At 23.5% G+C, this 23,312-nt stretch overlaps 1 protein-coding gene across 13 annotated transcripts in view; it reads left to right on the forward strand.

Moving 5' to 3' along the window:
- LOC145286100 (calcium-activated potassium channel slowpoke-like) overlaps nt 1-23,312 on the forward strand; it is a 561,744-nt gene that overhangs the window by 435,019 nt on the left and 103,413 nt on the right. For all 13 annotated transcript variants that reach the window (XM_080134779.1, XM_080134782.1, XM_080134785.1 and 10 more), the window contains one exon: nt 17,923-18,013. In XM_080134779.1, the coding sequence (XP_079990905.1) occupies nt 17,923-18,013 (91 nt within the window). The remainder of the gene's footprint in view (nt 1-17,922; nt 18,014-23,312) is intronic.

Genomic DNA, 23,312 nt, shown 5'->3' on the forward strand with positions numbered 1-23,312 from the left:
GTGCATGGACATGCATGTTTTTGGTTATCAGCCGACATCAGTATGACTAAGCTTGTGGGCAGAGATCGAACATATAACTATGCAATCTGCAGTCTGTAAACCACTGAGCCACGAAGCCTTGTTAAATTTTATGCACGATTTTTATTGCTGTTAAATAGATCTGTTGTTATTTTTTTACCAATATTAGCAGTTTTAAACGTTGTTTTTATTTAATTTCACTACCTTAGCGATGAGGGAGTTATCTTTCCTTTGTTTTGCGAATAAATATGTTGCTCCTTTTATTGACAAGACATTTTTGATTTTGATTAAAAAAAAATTTTTTGTTATTTTTTTATAATTTTTTTTCAAACATTTAAATAATAATAAACTGTTTGTATCGCTAAAAAAAAATAACAACAACGGATCTATTTACAAGTGATAAAAATCGTGCATAAAATTTGACAAGGCTCAGTGGTAAAATGCCAGACTGTTGATTGCATCCTTACCAAAAAGTTTAGCGATGCTGATGATGGTTGATAGCCAGAAACGCACATGTCCAGGGATAACTTTTATGCATGTAAAAATATTTAAATATATATTTTTTTTATTTAAATAAATAAATATATGTATATATATTTATAGATATAATGTATGTATATCTATATACATAGTGTATGTATATATGAAAATATTTATGGCAATTAAGCTATGCAGAAATTTTCATTTTTCATCCCTGTATAGACTCCTCAGGCTAAAAGCATAGAATTCATGTTACCATCTATATACATGTGTGAATTAACCAATCAAAAGCATTCTGATTCCCGCTCATTTGTTGAAGTTTTCATTAGCCAATGATAGGGCTTTTCTCAAACAAAGGTTCGGCTGACCTCTATTTCCCCCACATACTTTGTTCAGTTTTGGAGAGGGTTGGCTTATTCCTTTTTTGTGAATGTGTCGAATTAATAGGCGAGAATTTTTATTTAAACAAACAATCACAATTATAAGAAAGTTTTAACAAAAACAATATTTTTATATTTCATTTTTTGTTTTAAATGTTTTGAAAGAGATGTCATACATTTTGCCAATTATCTTCTGGACTTTGTTTCGCCAAGTAATTTTTGTACTTTCTCTACGCCAACATACTGCATTCACTCTATGACCTAATCGTACTTAGGTGAAAGAATGGCTGAGAGTTCTCGGGTAAAGTAGCAAATCCATTTCACAGGGGACGGTCAAGGAAAACATGGAACGATGTGATGAAAATAGACTTGGAAGAAAGAGGAATAAATAAAGATCTGGCCAGAAAGTAGTTAAGTGGAGCTTGGGTATCTTTTCAACGCCCTCATACCTCTTGAAATTCATGTTACCATGTGTATACATGGCAGCCTCATAACTCTTGAAATTCATGTTACCATGTATATACATGGTAGCCTCATAACTCTTGAAATTCATGTTACCATGTATATACATGGCAGCCTCATAACTCTTGAAATTCATGTTACCATGTATATACATGGCAGCCTCATAACTCTTGAAATTCATGTTACCATGTATATACATGGCAGCCTCATAACTCTTGAAATTCATGTTACCATGTATATACATGGCAGCCTCATAACTCTTGAAATTCATGTTACCATGTATATACATGGCAGCCTCATAACTCTTGCTTTCCTTTTTTTGTCCTTTAGTCATCATATTCCATGAGTAACGTTTCTGACAAAAGGGGAAGAGTTGCTGTTTTCTGGCTCAGAATCTATCTGTACAACAATTTTCGTTAGGTTTTGACCTTGAAGTGTGAAGTATTTTTTAAGCTTCTTACATCAAGTAACTTCACGCTTGTCTGGGACGATTTCCATTTGAAAGGATAGGTTTGTTTGGTAGTCAAAGTTTGGCAGTTAATTTCTCAAAGTCGTCCGACGCATGCTAGTATGTAAAACGGATGTTAAGCCAATTATTATTTTTTTTTATTTATTTATTTATTATTAATGATTTATTTTTAATTTTTACACTTGTCCATGGTAATATGAAAAGTCAATGTTATGATAAGCATTGACATTAACTTCTTGTTCTTGGTGTTCTGGTGTGAAGATATTGAGCCAATCACTATTGTTTATTTGTTTTTATTTTGTCATTTGTGTTAAACTGTTCTTTTCCTTTTCTTTGCAAAAAAAAAAATAAATAAAATAAAAAACATAATTTTATAGATTGCTTATTTTTTGCCCGCTCAATTAGAATTTTTTTTTTTTAATTTAAATTTCAGTATTTATTTACTTTCTTACATTTTTAGTAGTTTAGTTATTTTCGACCCGGCATGTTTAGCATAATGGTAAGCGTGTTTGCTACTGGGTCGGAGACCAGGGTTCAATCCTAAATCGAGTCATTCAAAAGACTTTAAAAAATGGTACTTGATGCCACCTTGCTAAACACTCCACATTATAAGGTGAGGATCAATGGTAAGTGGAGTAATCCTGGGAAGGAGTGTCAACCTTTCCTATGCCTTGGTGTAGTAGCTAATGAAAAAAGGAGCCTTGAATTATGGCTGACCACTTTAGTTTTTATCTTGTGCTTTGGCAAATCTTTCATTTTTGTTTCTTTGTATTTAAGAAAGAAAATAATTAAGCATAATATTAGTTCTATAAATTCTTAAAATAAACATTTACCTCTAAAACCGTAATGTGCTTCTTTTATTTATTATGTGCTTCTAAATTTATTCGTATTGCATGATATGATTATAGATGTTGTAATGTTTTTTTTTCTTTTTCCTTCTTCTTTTTCTTCTTCTTATTTTTATAATTATTCCTATTATTTTATATTTTGTATATCGTGTCTTTTCCACATCAGATGTGTGTTCCTCATTGAGCATGGTGGTATTATGTGATTTTCTCCATTAAATTAATTTTGATGTGCTATTGACTATTTGATTCAATCCCTATCTACTTGCCTCCCCATGAGGGCAGAGTTAGTCAGAAGGTTGGTTTTTAATGTCTGCAAAATCCAACTCTCCCAAAAAGGTGCACTATGGAATCAGATAAACATTTTAAATTGCCATGGTCAAGAAGGATTTCTAATTCACTGAGTGACGACAGAAAAAAAACGAAGCTTAATATCAGAACAGATACTACCCTTTGCATTATTTATTTGCCAAAAATATATAAAAGTTGTAATTTAAATTTTGAAGAAAGAGTCACTCCAAGTCTTCTTTTTCCTCTCTTTTTCTTGGTTACCCTCAACTGAGATGTGTATCTTTTTACTTATTCAGAGTTTCATTCAACATGTTAATACTACTACTGACTTCAATTTCAATAACCAGGTCTCAAAAACTAACTCTGTCATCAAGGTGTGCACTAGAAATACATAGCCCTGCCATTCCTGTGCATCCTTGGAAAGTTAGTGGAATCCCAGCATTCATTTTCATATAACATTGGCCTACACACAAAGCTGTTGTAAAACTATGGCTATGTAACAAATGAAAATAAACAAAAAGTTAAAATTGGAGGAAGTTTATAAAACTTCTCTTTATGCTACCTTGATATTAAACTTCATACACATCCTCTACCAGCACAGATTTCATCACTAAGGCAGCAAAAGATTTGTGTTTATATTAAACTAAATAGTGTACAGTTATATCTAATGATACATGTTATCAGTTTAATTGCGACTAAAAAAATGATTACCAGATGAAGTATAACGATTAACATATTTATTTAACAACTTACTGATTAAATGATAATGTAGAAGTTGCTGGATGCGTTATGAATAAGGTCTGTAATAGAAACGCGTTTTTGTTAACCTCTCAAACTACCATGGCGGACGTTCTCTTTTCAAGGGCGACCACTCGCTCTTCTTCAGTCCAAGGGATATAACTCTGTTATTTTTCTTAGGTATACTTAACAGGTAACATAAACCACCACTGTGTTTGACATTCAGAGCCATAGAACCACCCAAATATAAAATATAGGGAACATTTTGAGGTGCTGTAATTTTATGTAAACTACTTCTAGAGATTATAATGCTAAAAAGTTTTGTCAAATATTTTATGTAAAATTCATAGGTAAGTGTCAGCCAATGAAATAATTTGTACTATTATATATAGTGAATATAGCGAGTGCAATTAAGTCCCCATTTTTAATTTCAGATTGATATTTACTATTCTTTCATAATTATATAATTGTAGCAAATTGCTTGTCAATAGATTATTTGAAAGAACTAGAATTTAGTATCATGGCTCATAACAAAGAACTAACAATGAATAAAAAGAACTATATAATCAAAGAAAGTAGAAAAGAAAAGTGTTCACTTTAAATTAAAGTATCAAAATAATATAATAATGTAAAAATATCAAAATAATATAATAATGTAAAAATATCAAAATAATATAATAATGTAAAAATATCAAAATAAACATAATAATGTAAAAATATCAAAATAATATAATAATGTAAAAATATTAAAATAAATATAATAATGTAAAAATATCAAAATAAATATAATGTAAAAATATCAAAATAATATAATAATGTAAAAATATCAAAATAATATAATAATGTAAAAATATCAAAATAAATATAATAATGTAAAAATATCAAAATAAATATAATAATTTAAAAATATCAAAATAATATAATAATGTAAAAATATACATATAAATATAATAATGTAAAAATATCAAAATAAATATAATAATGTAAAAATATCAAAATAATATAATAATGTAAAAATATCAAAATAATATAATAATGTAAAAATATCAAAATAAATATAATAATTTAAAAATATCAAAATAAATATAATAATGTAAAAATATCAAAATAAATATAATAATTAAAAATATCAAAATAATATAAAAATGTAAAAATATCAAAATAAATATAATAATGTAAAAATATCAAAATGAATATAATTTAAAAATATCAAAATGAATATAATAATGTAAAAATATAAAAATAATATAATAATGTAAAAATATCAAAATAAATATAATAATGTAAAAATATCAAAATAAATATAATTTAAAAATATCAAAATAAATATAATAATGTAAAAATATCAAAATAAATATAATTTAAAAATATACAAAATAAATATAATAATGTAAAAATATCAAAATAAATATAATTTAAAAATATCAAAATAAATATAATAATGTAAAAATATCAAAATAATATAATGATGTAAAAAATCAAAATAAATATAATAATGTAAAAATATCCAAATAAATATAATAATGTAAAAATATCAAAATAATATAATAATGTAAAAATATCAAAATAATATAATAATGTAAAAATATAAAAATAAATATAATAATGTAAAAATATCAAAATAAATATAATAATGTAAAAATATCAAAATAAATATAATTTAAAAATATCAAAATAAATATAATAATGTAAAAATATCCAAATAAATATAATAATGTAAAAATATCAAAATAATATAATAATGTAAAAAATCAAAATAATATAATAATGTAAAAATATCAAAATAAATATAATAATGTAAAAATATCAAAATAAATATAATAATGTAAAAATATCAAAATAAATATAATTTTAAAATGTCAAAATAAATATAATAATGTAAAAATATCAAAATAAATATAATTTAAAAATATACAAAATAAATATAATAATGTAAAAATATCAAAATAAATATAATTTAAAAATATACAAAATAAATATAATACTGTAAAAATATCAAAATGAATATAATAATGTAAAAATATACTAATAAATATAAAAATGTAAAGATATATCAAAATAAACATAATAATGTAAAAATATTAAAATAAATATAATAATGAAAAAATATCAAAATAAATATAATAATGTGAAAATATCAAAATAAATATAATAATGTGAAAATATCAAAATAAATATAATAATTTAAAATTTCAAAATAAACATATTAATGTAAAAATATCCATATAAATATAATAATTTAAAAATATCCATATAATATAATAATTTAAAAATATACAAAATAAATATAATAATGTAAAAATATCAAAATAGATATAATAATGTAGAAATATCAAAATGAATATAATAATGTAAAAATGTCAAAATAAATATAAAAATGTAAAAATATATCAAAATAAATATAATGTTAAAATATCAAAATAAACATAATAATATAAAAATATAAAAATAAATATAATAATGTAGAAATATCAAAATAAATATAATAATGTTAAAATATAAAAATAAATATAATAATTTAAAATATCAAAATAAACATAATAATGTAAAAATATAAAAATAAATATAATAATGTAAAAATATCAAAATAAATATAATAATGTAAAAATATCAAAATAAATATAATAATGTAAAAATATCAAAATAAATATAATAATGTAAAAATATTAAAATAAATATAATAATGTAAAAATGTCAAAATAAATATAATAATGTAAAAATATCAAAATAAATATAATAATGTAAAAATATCCATATAATTATAATAATGTAAAAATAAATATAATAATTTAAAAATATCAAAATAAATATAATAATTTAAAAATATCCATATAAATATAATAAGTTAAAAATATCGAAATAAATATAATAATGTAAAAATATCCATATAAATATAATAATTTTAAAATATCCATATAATATAATAATGTAAAAATATCAAAATAAATATAATTTAAAAATATTAAAATTAATATAATAATGTAAAAATATCAAAATAAATATAATTTAAAAATATCAAAACGAATATAATAATTTAAAAATATCAAAATAAATATAATAATGTAAAAATAAAAAAATAGATATATTAATGTAAAAATATAAAAATAATATAATAATTTAAAAATATCAAAATAAATGTAATAATTTAAAAATATCAAAATAAACATAATAATGTAAAAATATCAAAATAAATATATTAATGTAAAAATATTAAAATAAATATAATAATTAAAAAATATACAAAATAAATATAATAATTTTAAATTTCAAAATAAACATAATAATGTAAAAATATTAAAATAAATATAATAATGTAAAAATATCAAAATAAATATAATAATGTAAAAATATTAAAATAAATATATTACTGTAAAAATATCAAAATAAATATAATAATTAAAAAATATACAAAATAAATATAATAATGTAAAAATATCCATATAAATATAATAATTTTAAAATATCAAAATAAATATAATAATGTTAAAATATCAAAATTAATATAATAATTTAAAATTTCAAAATAAATATAATAATATTAAAATAAATATAATGTAAAATTATCCATATAAATATAATAGTTTAAAAATATCAAAATAAATATAATAATGTAAAAATATCAAAATAAATATAATAATGTAAAAATATAAAAATAAATATAATAATTTAAAAATATCAAAATAAATATAATAATTTAAAAATATCAAAATAAATATTATAATGTAAAAATATCAAAATAAATATAATAATGTTAAAATATGAAAGTAAATATAATAATTTAAAAATATCAAAATAAATATAATAATGTAAAAATATCAAAATAAATATAATAATTTAAAAATATCAAAATAAATATAATAATGTAAAAATATCAAAATAAATATAATAATGTAAAAATATCCAAATAAATATAATAATTTAAAAATATCAAAATAAATATAATAATTTAAAAATATCAAAATAAATATAATAATTTAAAAATATCAAAATAAATATAATAATTTAAAAATATCAAAATAAATATAATAATTTAAAAATATCAAAATAAATATAATAATGTTAAAATATCAAAATAAATATAATAATTTAAAAATATCAAAATAAATATAATAATTTAAAAATATCAAAATAAATATAATAATTTAAAAATATCAAAATAAATATAATAATGTAAAAATATCAAAATAAATATAATAATTTAAAAAATCAAAATAATATAATAATGTAAAAATATCAAAATAAATATAATAATGTAAAAATATCAAAATAAATATAATAATTTAAAAATATCAAAATAAATATAATAATGTAAAAATATCAAAATAAATATAATAATTTTAAAATATCAAAATAAATATAATAATTTTTAAATATCAAAATAAATATAATAATTTAAAAATATCAAAATAAATATAATAATTTAAAATTTCAAAATAAACATAATAATGTAAAAATATTAAAATAAATATAATAATGTAAAAATATCCAAAATAAATATAATAATGTAAAAATATCAAAATAAATATATTATTGTAAAAATATTAAAATTAATATAATAATGTAAAAATATCAAAATAAATATAATAATGTAAAAATATGAAAATAAATATAATAATGTAAAAATATCCATATAAATATAATAGTTTAAAAATATCCATATAAATATTATAATGTAAAAATATCAAAATAAATATAATAATTTAAAAATATCAAAATAAATATAATAATGTAAAGTATCAAAATAAATGATTGTAAATAAACTACTGACAGATAAATTAGTCTGTTTTGTTAGTCAATTTTCCAACTAAAAACAATAGTTTCTCCATCACTATACATCTAGATTAATAATGTTGTACCTAAACAACATCATAACCTTTCATACAAATTCATAATTTCCATATAATCTTTAGGTGCAGCTTAGTTACAGGTGCAAAAACTATAATGACACTCATAAACACCTCATGTAACAAAAACAACTTTCAAATTATTAACACAATTTACTTGTTTCTTAGAAAAATGTGCTCATATTCTAAGAATGTATTATGATTGGCTGATTCAAAGATTTGTCTATTTAAGAAATAATTAAGTGAATTTATTCATGGCATGCAATGATGTGTAAGTTCATATATTTTATAAGTATTTCGATGGTAAAATTAGGCAAAATATTCCAAATTTAAACTGACACAAGGAAATTGGTATATGTGAATTACAGAATGACCCAAATTAAATGCCACTCACACATCGAATCATTAATAAGATTTATAATCTTTTCTGCAACCCAACCATATTTGGTACAAATAAACTTTGATAACTTGTTCACCAAGTTCCAATTATGAAGGTCTAACAATCTTTCTTTTAGCATCGTTCAATTATGCATTTCTATGTCATAATCACCTTGCTGCAACTGATTCGGCCTATGATGGCGTTTTTCAGTTCCAAGATAGTTTGGCGATTGTTTTGATAGACATTATCTTTGAGATAATCTCACGGATAAAGATCTAATGATTCTGAAGCCCTTCTACTGATGATATGATCACCAAAGTGTCCACATATCATCAAACAATGATTAAATAAAAACTGGACATTCATGATGAACAATTCAAGCATGCATTAAAGTTTATTTGTACCAATATTAGTGTATTACATAAAGGACATACATTTTGTTAAAGAATCCATTTGAGAGAGGGGCAAACTATTCTTTAAGATATTGCTCCTCAAAAATCATATACTTCTTCAAAAATTGTTTTTAAATCTTTCCTTGTTCTCACTTCTTAATATGAAACTTATAGTGGCTTTATTTACACCTTGTTCGTGAACATATAGTGGCTTTATTTGTAATTTCTTTGTGAACATATAGTGGATTTATTTGCACCTTCTTCAAAAAAATATAGTGGCCTTTTTTACACTTTCTTTGTAAGCATATAATGGCTTTATTTACACCGTCTTCATGAACATATAGTGGCTTTATTTACACCTTCCTTATGAACATATAACGGTTTCGTTTGTAATTTTTTCATGCACCTTCTTCAAAAAAATATAGCGGCTTTATTTACACTTTCTTCATAAATATATAGTGGCTTTATTTGTATCCATATGTGACCGCATAGCCATCTTTGCATTCATTTCTTGTAACTAAAATATAACTTTAGTGAATAAAAAAACACTAATACAGTAAATGTTCACAATGTCAATTTATTTAGTATGTGGATGCTCTCTGATGTGCAGATGATTACCTTAAAATCAATTCATGGAAATTTAGTCTCTAGATTAACCATCAGGCCTTTTGTACAGAACCACCACCGAGAGTGGAGGGGGTCGATTTGATTTTCTGTATAAATTACTCCCAATAGTTTGCACTTACCCTTTATGGGACTAACTAATAGTTAGAGTAAATGTTCTTATTTCGGAATTTCTTTCTCTTTGATTATCTACTCTACTGTACTATTACTGTACTGTTCCAACCGTAGTTAGAGCAAGAAGAGATGGACTCATACCTTTGCCTAGGATATTAATGCAAGTTATGCAATAACTCTAATAGAACACAACATACCGAGCTCACCGTCTATGTTGGTAACCATTGTCTATGTTGGTAACCATTGTCTATGTTGGTAACCATTGTCTATGTTGGTAACCATACTTTCATTGATTTGCTTGTTATTCATGAAACTTTTTTTTTTCAAACATTATTGCCAAAATTTGGAAATTCCCTTTCTTTTAGTTTACCAAATATTTTATATTTCCTTAAATCCATTAAAAGAATCTTATGTACTTGTAATGTAATGAATGTGTATTCAGAGGATTTAAGTACTTTAATGGAAATTCCTGAGTTACTGAAATGGCCGAAGCAGTTTATGATTTGAAAGCCAAAAAATGTAAAAAGACAGATGTCACTAAGCATGCGTTTGGGTTTACAAAATTTGTAGTCCCTCAAAAAATATTTGAAAAACTTTCTAAAAAAAAAAAAAACAGGAAAGAAGGTGGATTTTTCATAAACTGTGTTGTCTATTTCCAGGACTAGTTCTAGATTATCTGTCAAAGTACTGAAATTATCTTGATACCTATTCATTACAAGCATCGAATCGTTAATAAATATTACAGAACTTATATTATTAAATGTTGATTAAAGTTCAAAATATTTTGATGATAAAATCTGAGATCTTCATGGGATTATTTCCTTGACATAAAAATAAAATATGGCTACTTACTATTCACAGTTAACGTTTTATTGAAAGATTTTTTTCCTCTTATTTTTAAGATTTCTACAAAGTGGATATTAAAAAAAAAAACTTTGAAAAATAATGTTCAAGCTTGATTTTAAAATATCTATTTCTTAAACCTTTGGTTTGCATTTTGGCTTTTTTTTTTCGTTTCTTCATTTTGTTATTTTGTTTCTTAATGTTTGAATTGAACCCCAGAATGTATTGACCAACTACAGATAAATGTTTTTATTGAGATCAACTTGACGATAAATATTTATTTTTTATTTAAATTTTTAGATTATATTCTTTAAAGTATATGTAATTAAAAACAAACAGTCTGTTAAAACTCCATCTTAGAGGCATTGGTAAACCACACATTTTTAAGGGACATTTTTTCCTCTGTACTTATTTAATCATGAAAAGGTAAGATCTCTTTCATAAAAATTGATGTAGTTTAGTGTTTTTGTCTTTATTTTTTTAAGTCAGCCATTTTTTTTTTAATCAAAACTAATATAAACAATTACAAAATTTCAAATTTCGGTTGGTAAAAATACTTATTTTTAAGAAAAAATATTTTCTGTTATTTTTAAAAAATTCACTTTAGGGTTAGACAAGTGTTGAACATTGTAATATTACTGACCAATGGGATTGGCTAAAAATATGCTAACAATAATACTTAACGTCAGCAAACAGTTCAAACATTGTAAGTCCAAAAAGTAAATTATCTTCAATAATCAAAGTTATAAATCCAACTTTTCACTTACGTACTCTCATTCTTAAAACAAAAATCGCACTAACTTTTAATGAAAAAAAAAATGGCCCAAGCATTCCCACTTTTTCTGAAACATTAGACTTTTGAACTTCTGGTTAAGTTGAATTATAACCCCACTTCTTTTTTTTTTTTTTTTTAATAAAACTTTTTCTCTGATAAAAATCTATGATGAAAAAGTTATAAAAGTGCAATTTAGAAAGGTTGTTTGGCAATTTCTAACAATTGCGCTCCCAAAACAAAGATGACAGAAATGGATACAGTTGATGCAAATATGGATCGGAAGCCACCAAGCATCAAACGAAACACAAAATTATAAAGAAACACCCCATTTCAAAAAACTATCCCAGTTTCAACATTTCTTGTGTTAATATAGTTTATATATTATTTCAAAAAGACTTAATTTACAGAAATGTTAAAAAATAAAAATTGTCTTTATTTTTTTTTATTGTTTCGTGATGACAACAACAACAAATACTGAAAGAAATCTAAAACATAAAAGTTTATCATTTTTTTATTGTAAAAATGTAAAAAAAAATAATTTAAAAATGTAAAAAATAAAAGTTTATCATTTTTTTATTGTAAAAATGTAAAAAAATAATTTAAAAATGTAAAAAATGAAAGTTTATCATTTTTTTATTGTAAAAATGTAAAAAAATAATTTAAAAATGTAAAAAATAAAAGTTTATCATTTTTTTATTGTAAAAATTAAAAAAAAATAATTTAAAAATGTAAAACATAAAAGTTTATCATTTTTTTATTATAAAAATGTAAAAAAAATAATTTAAAAATGTAAAACATAAAAGTTTATCATTTTTTTATTGTAAAAACTAAAAAAAAATTATTTAAAGAAATGTATCTTATTTTTTAAAAGTGTCAAAACAAAAACAATTTCTACATGTTTTGCAGTTCACACACGGAACAATAAAAAAATGAAGAAAATTTTTATTTTCTACATTTCTATAAATGAAGTCTTTTTGATATAATATATCAAATATATTAACACAAGAAGTGTTAAAATTGAGATAGTCTTTTGAAATAGGATGTTTCTTTATGGTTTCCTGTTTCATTTCGTGCTTGTTGTCTTCCTTATTTGCATCAGCTATATCCATTTCAACCATTTTTGTTTTGGGAGCGCAATTGTTAGAGATTACCGGTTGTTTTGTTCATAATATAATTCAACCGGTAGTAAAGGTTTAAAACCCCTGTGTTACTGAAAAAAAATGTCTTATGCTGATTTGAGGGTGCTCGAAATTTATATGTTAAAAAGAAAAAAAAATGCTTTTAATTTCCAAGACGAGATTTGTCATAATTGCAGGGGGGTGGGGATAATCATATTAAACGAGACTTAAATTGGCAAGTATCTTGAACTTATTTTCTCTCTGACATCAATCATTTTTTTTTCATTTTCAAACTACAAAAATTTATCATATTTTTCAATAAGCAGATGATTAATTTTAATATGCAGACAATATTTTTCTGTCCAGTAATGGATGCTTCTAATGTATATAATAATGGGCGATGTTATATATGTAAGTACGTTTTAAATTATATAAAAATCCAATTCTTGTTTCTATTTGTATTGGATTTAGAGTTAGATTTTACCCTTTTATGACGAATTAAGTATCTACAAAAAAAAAATTGGCCTCTAAAAATGTGATGTTAAACTGCAGCCTGAAAGTGCACTTTCATCAAAATGGTTTCTGTTCATTTTTGTTTGTTTCCTTCTTCGCTTTCTGTATATTTAAGTTTTAAGACTGCCTGATGAAATAACTTATTGCTAATATTGAATGCTTAAACAGTCATTAAAAATTATGAAAATTATTTTGACATGTTTATATATCTTTATGCCCGACTATTTGTATAAATATGAACATTCTTAAGCATTTACTTTTTCCACACGATCCGATATTAATATATTTTGAAATCATTTGTGAATTCCAAAAAGAAACCCTTGATGATCATTTATATATTAAAATACGTTCGTCTACTTTTGCCGATTATTCTTATATTTAAAAAAATTATCCAAATTTTGCTCATTATTCCTACATCTAAAAAGATTATCCAGTTTTTGCTGATTATTCCTATATCTAAAAATAATTTCCAGTTTTTTACTGATTATTCCTATATTTGAATAGATTATCCAATTGTTTGCTGATTATTCTTAAATTTGAATAGATTATCCAAATTTTTGCTGATTATTCCTATATCTAAAAAGATAATCCAAACTTTGCTGATATTTAAAAATATATTATCCAAATTTTTGTTGATTATTTCTATATTTAAAAATATAATAACTTTTCTGATAATTCGTATATTTAAAAAGATTATGAATATTTTTGCTGATTATTCCTATATTAGAAAAGATTATCTAAATTTTTGCTGATTATTTTTATATTTAAAAAAAAGTTATCCAATTTTTTACTGATTATTCCTATATTTGAATAGATTATAAGTATTTTTTCTGGTTATTTTTATATTTGAATAGATTAACAATTTTTTGCTGATTATTCCTATAATTAAAAAGATTATAATAATTTTTGCTGATTATTCCTACATTTAAAAAGATTATAATAATTTTTTGCTGATTTTTCCTATAATTAAAATAATTATCCAAATTTTTGCTGATTATTCCTATATTTTAAAAGTTTATCTGATTGTTTCCTGATTATTTGAAGATTATGCAATTGTTTGCTGATTATTCCTATACGTAAAAAGATTATACAAATTTTTGCTGATTATTCTTATATTTAAAAAGATTATACAAATTTTTGCTGATTATTCTTATATTTAAAAAGATTATACAAATTTTTGCTGATTATTCTTATATTTAAAAAGATTATCCACATTTTTGCTGATTATTCTTATATTTAAAAAGATTATACAAATTTTTGCTGATTATTCTTATATTTATAAATATTATACAAATTTTTGCTGATTATTCTTATATTTAAAAAGATTATACAAATTTTTGCTGATTATTCTTATATTTAAAAAGATTATACAAAATTTTGCTGATTATTCTTATATTTATAAATATTATACAAATTTTTGCTGATTATTCTTATATTTAAAAAGATTATACAAATTTTTGCTGATTATTCTTATATTTAAAAAGATTATCCACATTTTTGCTGATTATTCTTATATTTAAAAAGATTATACAAATTTTTGCTGATTATTCTTATATTTATAAATATTATACAAATTTTTGCTGATTATTCTTATATTTAAAAAGATTATACAAATTTTTGCTGATTATTCTTATATTTAAAAAGATTATACAAATTTTTGCTGATTATTCCTATATTTGAATAGATTATCAAATTTTTGCTGATTATTTCTATATTTAAAAAGATTATCCACATTTTTCCTGATAATTCCTATTCCAAAATTTTCCAAATTTTTGCATATTTTTCCTATATTTATATATTTTCGATACTTTTGATTATTATTCTTATATTTAAAAAATCATCCAAATTTTTGCATATAAATTTTATATTTAAAAAATTATCTATTATTTTGCTGATTATTGTTTTATTTAAAAAGATGATCCTATATTTGAAGATTATCCAATTTTTTTATGATTATTCCTATATTTAAAAAGATTATCCAAATTTTACTATACTTATTTCTACATTAATATATATTTAACTTTTGCTATATATTTCTACTTTAAAATATACTTTAAACTTTTCATTTTAAAGCATCACATGTAAGTTAATAACCTTGTATTATTGCTTAACTATCATTGTCATAGTTTATATTCATAAATTGAATTACTATATTTGATAACATATAAGATTCACCCCTTTCTTTGTATGAATTTAATATTACAGTATTATTTATTGAGGTTTGATGCACCTATTTCTTTTTAACCATTTTAAACATGTATGTATGAGAATTCTAACGTCATGCATAAAACATGACACATATTTTTCAGTTACTGATTTTTGTTTTTAAATTAAATCTTATGTGCTGTCAAACACAGTATACACGTTTCATTTGAGTCAGTAAAATGAGCAATTTTATTTCATATTTGATATGTAAACAAGAATAAGTACTGTTTTAAATGAGTAACATTTATATAATAAGCTAGAAAATATCCATCTCAGAACTGATAAGATGACTCTTTCGAATTGAATAGTTTGCATCGCATTTATGTGCCCTTAAAAAGATTAAAATCAACACATAACGCTATTAAACCTTATGTCTAGAATCTTTTTCTAAATTGATAAAAATTCATTATATTATTTTGATTTTGAAGATGTCTAAAATGTAAAGGTTAAGTTTAAGGAGCCTTAAAAAATAATTGAACTTCAGTGAATCTTGCTTAACTAGGATCTAATGACTCTGGATCAAATTCAATGCAAATCTTAACAATTTGAAACAAAACTTTTTTTTTTAATATTTTTTAATACATTTTATGATATAAAAAACTAAAAATTATACTTCAGGAAACTTTACAAATGAACTCAAACCATGTAAAAATTTTCTTACTGAAGTTTTTTTAAGTTTAATGTCTTATTATCAGTTAAGCACCTTTTTTTATTTTTTATTTTTATTTTTTTTAATATGGAATGGAAAATTTAAAAATGAGTAAATTGTTTGATATTTACATTGCGGGTTCATTTTTGTCATGGAAGTTAATTATAAAATATATTAACTCTCAAAACTTCTTTTATTGCTATGTACCAGATGACCTTTTTTTTCTTTCCAATCATGAACCTTTCTTAGTTACTTTCAAATATTTGTACGAGTCAGAAATGGATTTTTTTTTTTTTTACTTTAGATAATCTAAAAATCTGGTGCTTATTTGATAATAATTTATTGGATTTATGTCAAAACAAAATAATTCAATAAAAATATTTGGTGCGTCTAGATGAGAGGACTCATATCGACCTGACTGTTTCTGATTGCGATTTTTCGAATAAACCAGAAATGGCCGAGACAGTTTAGTTTCAAAACCACAAATAAAATGTAAAACGGTAGATGAGATTAAAGCACGCGAATTCAAATCCATATTAGCTTAGTGTTAAAAGATTTCTCTCAAAAAAATAAAGTTGAAAAAATTCCTAAAGAAAAAACGAAAACAAATAAAATTAATTGACTTAATGAGTTGAAGAAAATTATTAAGCCCATTCTTAATATAAAGAGTGGAGTAATTGAACCCAATCTTGAGTCAGAGAAAAAAAATGAAAAAAGTTGTTTTATTTAATGTTGTACTAATTGACTGTTCAGAAATGGCTCGGTCATTTTTCGGTCTATTCTATCAATCGTAAAGGTATCCCCTTTTCTAGAAATACTATAATCCTTTGGATTTTTGTAAAAAAAATAATTCTGCAAGCACATTCTTCGAAATGAATTCAACTATCCAAAATCTATTGAAACTTTCTATGGTTTTAGACTTGTTTTTCTTTTTGTTGAAGCATTTCATTCTAAGAACATATCTTGTGACCATTGAATTTTTTTTTTTTTTTTTTTTTTGCAATTAAATAAAAAGGACTAAAAAAAAATGTCTTCCTTTCATGTTCTTTAGTTATTACTTTTATCTTAATATATCAATTTAGTTTATTATTTCTTACGTTTATTTTATAACATAAAAGTTGCTTAATTAAGGTACTTGTAAAGGATGAGTCCTGAATAACACAGAATTCACAGTCAATCCCGAAAATGGCTGAAGCAGTTTATGATTTGAAAATCGCAAAACAAAAAAGAGTAAAGTCATATGACAATGAACCTGCAAAGGGTCATGTTAAGGTTAGAGTTTTTAAAAAAGTTTTGTTCCTCAAATAAATAAATAAATAAAATAAAATAATAATAATAATATCATCATCATCATCATCATTATTATTATTATTATTATTATTAATAATAATAATAATAATAATAACATTAATAATAATAATAATAATAATAATAACATTAATAATAATAATAATAATAATAAATAAATAAAATAAAAATAAAAAAATTTAATTTTAAAAAATAAAAATAAAAAAGAGAGAGCTTTCAAATTGCAAACTGCTTTGGCCATTTTCAGGATTGACTCAAGATTCTTCATTGCTATTCAGGACTGACTACAAGCATTGAACTCCTCTGGATGATTTTTTTACAAGTAACCTAATCAATAAATTATACTCATGCATTTATAATTTTAATCAAAAAGAAACTTTGTTTCATTAAAAAAAAAAGATAGCTTTGTTTATTATCTATTGACTTTTTTCTCTTGTTTCAAATTTATTACATTTGTTCCAATCTATATTTTCAGTTCTCTCTTCTGTTACAAATATGCCAAACAAGAAGGAAAAAGATAGCACAAGTCCGTCATCTCTGACAAAGAAAAGTTCAAGTATATCAAAGTAAGAAATTTGTCCATCTTTCTTTTTGTGATTACAAACTATTTAAATGGTTAAGAAATGGAGTAGCATTTCTTTAGAGAAATTAAAAAAATTATTTGTAATACCTCATTAGACATCTTTTATTTAAAGAAAATAATCCCATTTCAACTTTTAATGAAAATAAAGTTTTAAAATATGCATGCACACATATATCTAAATAAATAAATGCAAACGTTTTTTTTTCTTCTACTTAAACTAACTACATTAACATCAAATAAAGATTGTGCTCATTTAATTCGATGATACAACATAACATTTTGTAACACAGTATATATAGTAATCTGCAAACACTGTTAGGTGTTTCAAATTTGCATATTTATTTTTTAAACAGTTTCTAATAAATAAATATTCTGCTACTTACATTATCATATTTTCTTATATATATATATATATATATATATATATATATATATATATATATATATATATATATATATGCATGCATACTAGACACTGTCCTCGAGTATCTAAGGTCTCTCTGTACAGGAGTTTGTCAGATGAGGATACTTTTTCCTATAAGTAAACCCTGACTAAATATTCAACATCACATAGTATTCACAGACTAAATAAGATTTCCTTGGTATTGTTAAGTTATACTGACTTTTATGAGGAATGGTGCACCTTCTCCAAGTGATGTTATCTCAAGTAACAGCTCTAAGCCGGGTACTTCACGAGATTAGATGACTTTTTGTCCTGGGATCCAGTAATACCAAGAGACCACTAGAAAGAAGGTATACTACAACATATTTAAATGGTCAACTTCTTCAACTTCTTTACTAACTCGGTGTTTGAATGGTAAAGAAAAATTTTAATGGAATATTCGAATATGTATACAGATCAAGTCTTAGCTCCAGGAAGTGGGGGGGGGGCTCTGATTTTTGAAAGCTTCGACTGAAGTAAAATAAAACAAACAAAAAAGAGCAATAGTTTCTTTGGTAGTAAAATGTCTGATATCACTAAATTACTAGGAACAGATACTACATTTTGAAATATTTATTTGCAGAAAATACAACAATTTTATATTCAAAATAAATTATGCATAAGGCTATCAAAAGTGTAGGAAAGAAAGGAGTCGTTGGTCTACTTTGATCACCAAAAGGCCAAGGAACTATCAAAAAAAAAAACGTTTATATAACTAATCATTTTTAAATGAATGCGAAACTGATTTAACCAATTATTGTATTATCTTTTAATGGGGGTAAGTAGTGTAGTATCGGCTCTGTTGTTATAGGACTGCCTTCTCAAGAATTACTTCCTCATTTGGAGGGAGGGGGGGGCAGTTTCTGTAGTTTGTTCAACATGATATCATCCTCCCAGTCTAGCAAAAATATGCAATCGAGAGGAACATATATTTGTTATATATATATATATATATATATATATATATATATATATATATATATATATATATATATAATTCAAACACAGTAGTTAAGTGAAAGTTTTAGTCATTTAAAATATTGCAAAAGTCATACTATATATATATATATCATTCAAACACAGTGACAGTTTTAGTCATTTAAAACTACTTTAAAGCTTCACTATTCACTCATTGTTCGACCAAATTTCAAACAATTATTACAGTTTATAGATCACCTTCTCAGCTATATTGTGAAAAGAATTTCAATTTTCGTTCAGTAAAGCAAAAGTTATGCTGAATTTACTGGTGTTCAAAATCGTAAAAATATGTAAGGAGGTAAGCGACGCTTTTTATGACTGGTTTCCATAGCAACCACGTCACTTCAGCGACTACTGTGTCTACTAATTCGAAAAGAGAAGTAACAAGTGAAACAGAGAGAATGAAAGCATAAAAGGGAGATGATTGGGGGGGGGGGATTTTATTGAAAGCAGACGAGTGCCGTACATTGTTATTACATATGTGTAAAAAAATAAGACTGAAATTAATCAAAGAACAAGTGAATTTATTGGAAGCCTGGAAAAATCATGGATTACAATAGAAAAATGCGAGCATGAAAAGTAATATGGTGAAGCTTAAACATGGAAAAATAAAGGAGTAGTTGTTAAAACTGGAAAAAAAAGTACAATAGATTCTAGTAAAAAATATAATAAATTTATAACTTAAAATATTGCAACATTCAAAATTTTTTTCATTCAATTTATAACACTATATAATCAATTCTTAAAAACGATTAAAAAGCTTGCCCTATGTCTGAATACACTTTATGTAAAATTTCAAATCATTAGACCAAAAATTGGCTGAGTAATTTGATAGAGACCGCAGAGGTCATTTTTTTTTAAATTTGACCTCAATTTTGACCCCCTTAACATTTATTGTTTTGAGCTCAAATCAAATTAAAAAGTTTGATCCATTTCCAAGTAACCTACATCTAAAATTTCAAGTTTTTAGACCCAAAATTGGCGGAGGAGTTTGGTAGAGTTTTCAAGGGTTAAATCATTGAACTTTGATCCCTTGACAGCCAAATGTCTAGCCAAAAACCAATTAAAAAATGTTTCCCAAATCTCACTTCCCCTTATGTCAAATTTCAAGTCTGTAGACTGAAAATTGACAGAGTAGTTTGGTAGGGAAATGTACACACGCAGACAAATTTACTTATATATATGTATGTATATATGTATGTATCTACATATATATATATATGTATATATGTATGTATCTACATATATATATATATATATGTGTATATATGTATGTATCTATATATATATATATATGTATGTATATATGTATGTATCTACATAAAATGTCATAAAGTGATATAATATGTTATGTATCGATATTCAGTATTTACTTTAACAGTGCTCAATAAATGAGTAGTAGTAAATTATGAAAATATATATGGCAATTAAGCTACAAAGAATTTTATGCTTCATCCTCGGAAGAACTTGTCAGACTAAAATGTATATACATATAATGCTTAGTTTTTAGTCATATTTTCATAGCTTACTATACATATAATACTACATACAGTTTCACAAAACAACTCTCACTTTATTTATTATGTCCTTTTGAGCATTTTTTTTAATCAATAATTACATTTTAATTTTTAGTGAGAAAAAAAGGAAAAGTTTAAGCTACTAAACTAAAACAATCCAAGAATTTTCCTGGATGAAATTGATTCCTATATACTTTTTTAAAGACAAATATATATATAGTCAAGTAAAGTATAGTTCAAAGATGCAGTTGAAATGAAGCTCAATGATCAGTAGTTTATATCAATCAGCACTTTCATATATTAATAGTGTATAGTTCAATGCATTCATTATGATTTCAAATATCTGAAACATGAATCGGGAATAAATACTCAACTATATCACTTTCCATATATATCCAATGTGTTTAACAATTTTATATCCAATGTGTTTGACAATTTTATATCCAATGTGTTTGACAATTTTATATCCAATGTGTTTGACAATTTTACAAAGAATTTTTTAATATACTTGATGAAGAAAATCATTTACATTTCGTATCTTTACAGAAATGTGATTTTACTAATAAAATGATTCTTTTAGAAACGGGCATATATAGAAAGTGTCATAGTTACATATTTATGTTTAAGATATTTGAAAGCATTAAGTTTCTGAATTTTTTTGATTGGTTATTTGTATATCTGTCAGGCTACTGGTCTCATCTTGAGTGTTATTTTTAAAGTTTTAGTCTTCTGGTGTATTTTGTCAAACTTGAGAATCTTTCTGCCAAACTCGGGCATTTGTATAGAATTTCGAATAGAATCCTTTATTTAATTCACAGGAGTAGATTTCTCTCATTCCATCAGCCATGATTGGATAGAAGTCCAAAGCAATTAGCAATTGTGTTTTCGGCGCTCACTTTTACAATTGAATTTTTCCAATACTCTAACCACCACGGATACAACTGTGAATTACTTAGAACCTCTAAAATAAAGGATTCTGTTCGAAGTTCCATGCAGATTTCCAAGTTTGACAAAATATGCCTTAAGAAAGTCAGAACTTACATCAACCGAAGTATTATGAAAATGACTTTCAAGATGAAAACAGTAGTCCGAAAAATCCAAATAATACAAATATGTGAAAGCATAATTAATGTTTTGAAGTTTTTAAATAAACATAATTAATATATTATAATGGTTTAAAGATAAAGATACAATGCAGTTTAGTTTTTTTTTACATAAATATATCCATATATTTAAATTTTAATTTTTGACTTTTTTTTTTCTTTTTGTTTGCTTACACTAACTGCATTAACATCAAATAAAGGTTGTGCTCATTTAATTCTATGATACAACATAACATTTTGTAATACAGCATATATAATAGTAATCTACAAACACTATTAGGTGTTTCAAATTTGCATATTTATTTTTCAAACAGTTTCTAATAAATAAATATTCTGTTACTTACATTATCATATTTTAGTATATATATGCATACTAGTCACTGTCTTCGAGTATTCGTCAGGAAAATACAGATAAATTTTTAATTTCTTTTTTTATGTGGCATGTTGGTATTTAGCCATAGTCTTTTGTTCTTTTTGAAAACTTAGACATTTTTGTGTCTGATTCAGTGGTGTGTGTTCTCTGATATGCATGAGTTTAAAACCGCTATAATTTTCGAAATTCAATCTATTAAGACAAACAGTGAAAATGCACTAATTCAAACTAACTGAATGACAAATTATCCTTCCTAAATCTGCTGATAACTTGCACTGATATTTAGGGGTTTAAGTCATTTGTATATCAAAAACCAACTGAACAATATCTAAATTTCAATTCCCATCATCCATATGACATAAAGAAATAGGTCGTCTGTTGCTTACAACATCAAACAAAGTCAATATGTAGTAACAGCAAAACATGCCAAGAGAAGGTGGTCAGTTTAAGAAAACCTCCACCAAAATAACATAATATCCAGAGAGCATGACACCAGCACCAAGAAATCTAAACCAAAGAATATTACCCCAAAACTCACCACAGTTTATATACTATATATGAAGTGTTTGTCAGAAAAAAAAAAAATTGAAAGAATATGTAATCCATATGACATGAGGACAACTCTCTTAAAGCTTCTTTTGCGAGTCAAACCCTCTACGGAAAAAAAATATAACCAAGAACTGTAATTCCATGTAAATGTATAAAAATATTGTGGAGGACAGGATGGCCTATTTATGTAATTAACGATCCCGTCCTCCATGTTCTTTAATGAATGGTAGAGTGATTGAGAATCAAAGGTTGCATGATAAAGACGAAACATACCGATATATGATCGTGAAAGAATGTAGAATATATATATATATATATAT

The sequence above is a fragment of the Euprymna scolopes genome, chromosome 10 (assembly GCF_053919585.1).
Source record: "Euprymna scolopes isolate OS-2025 chromosome 10, ASM5391958v1, whole genome shotgun sequence".
Taxonomy (NCBI): Eukaryota; Metazoa; Mollusca; class Cephalopoda; order Sepiida; family Sepiolidae; genus Euprymna; species Euprymna scolopes.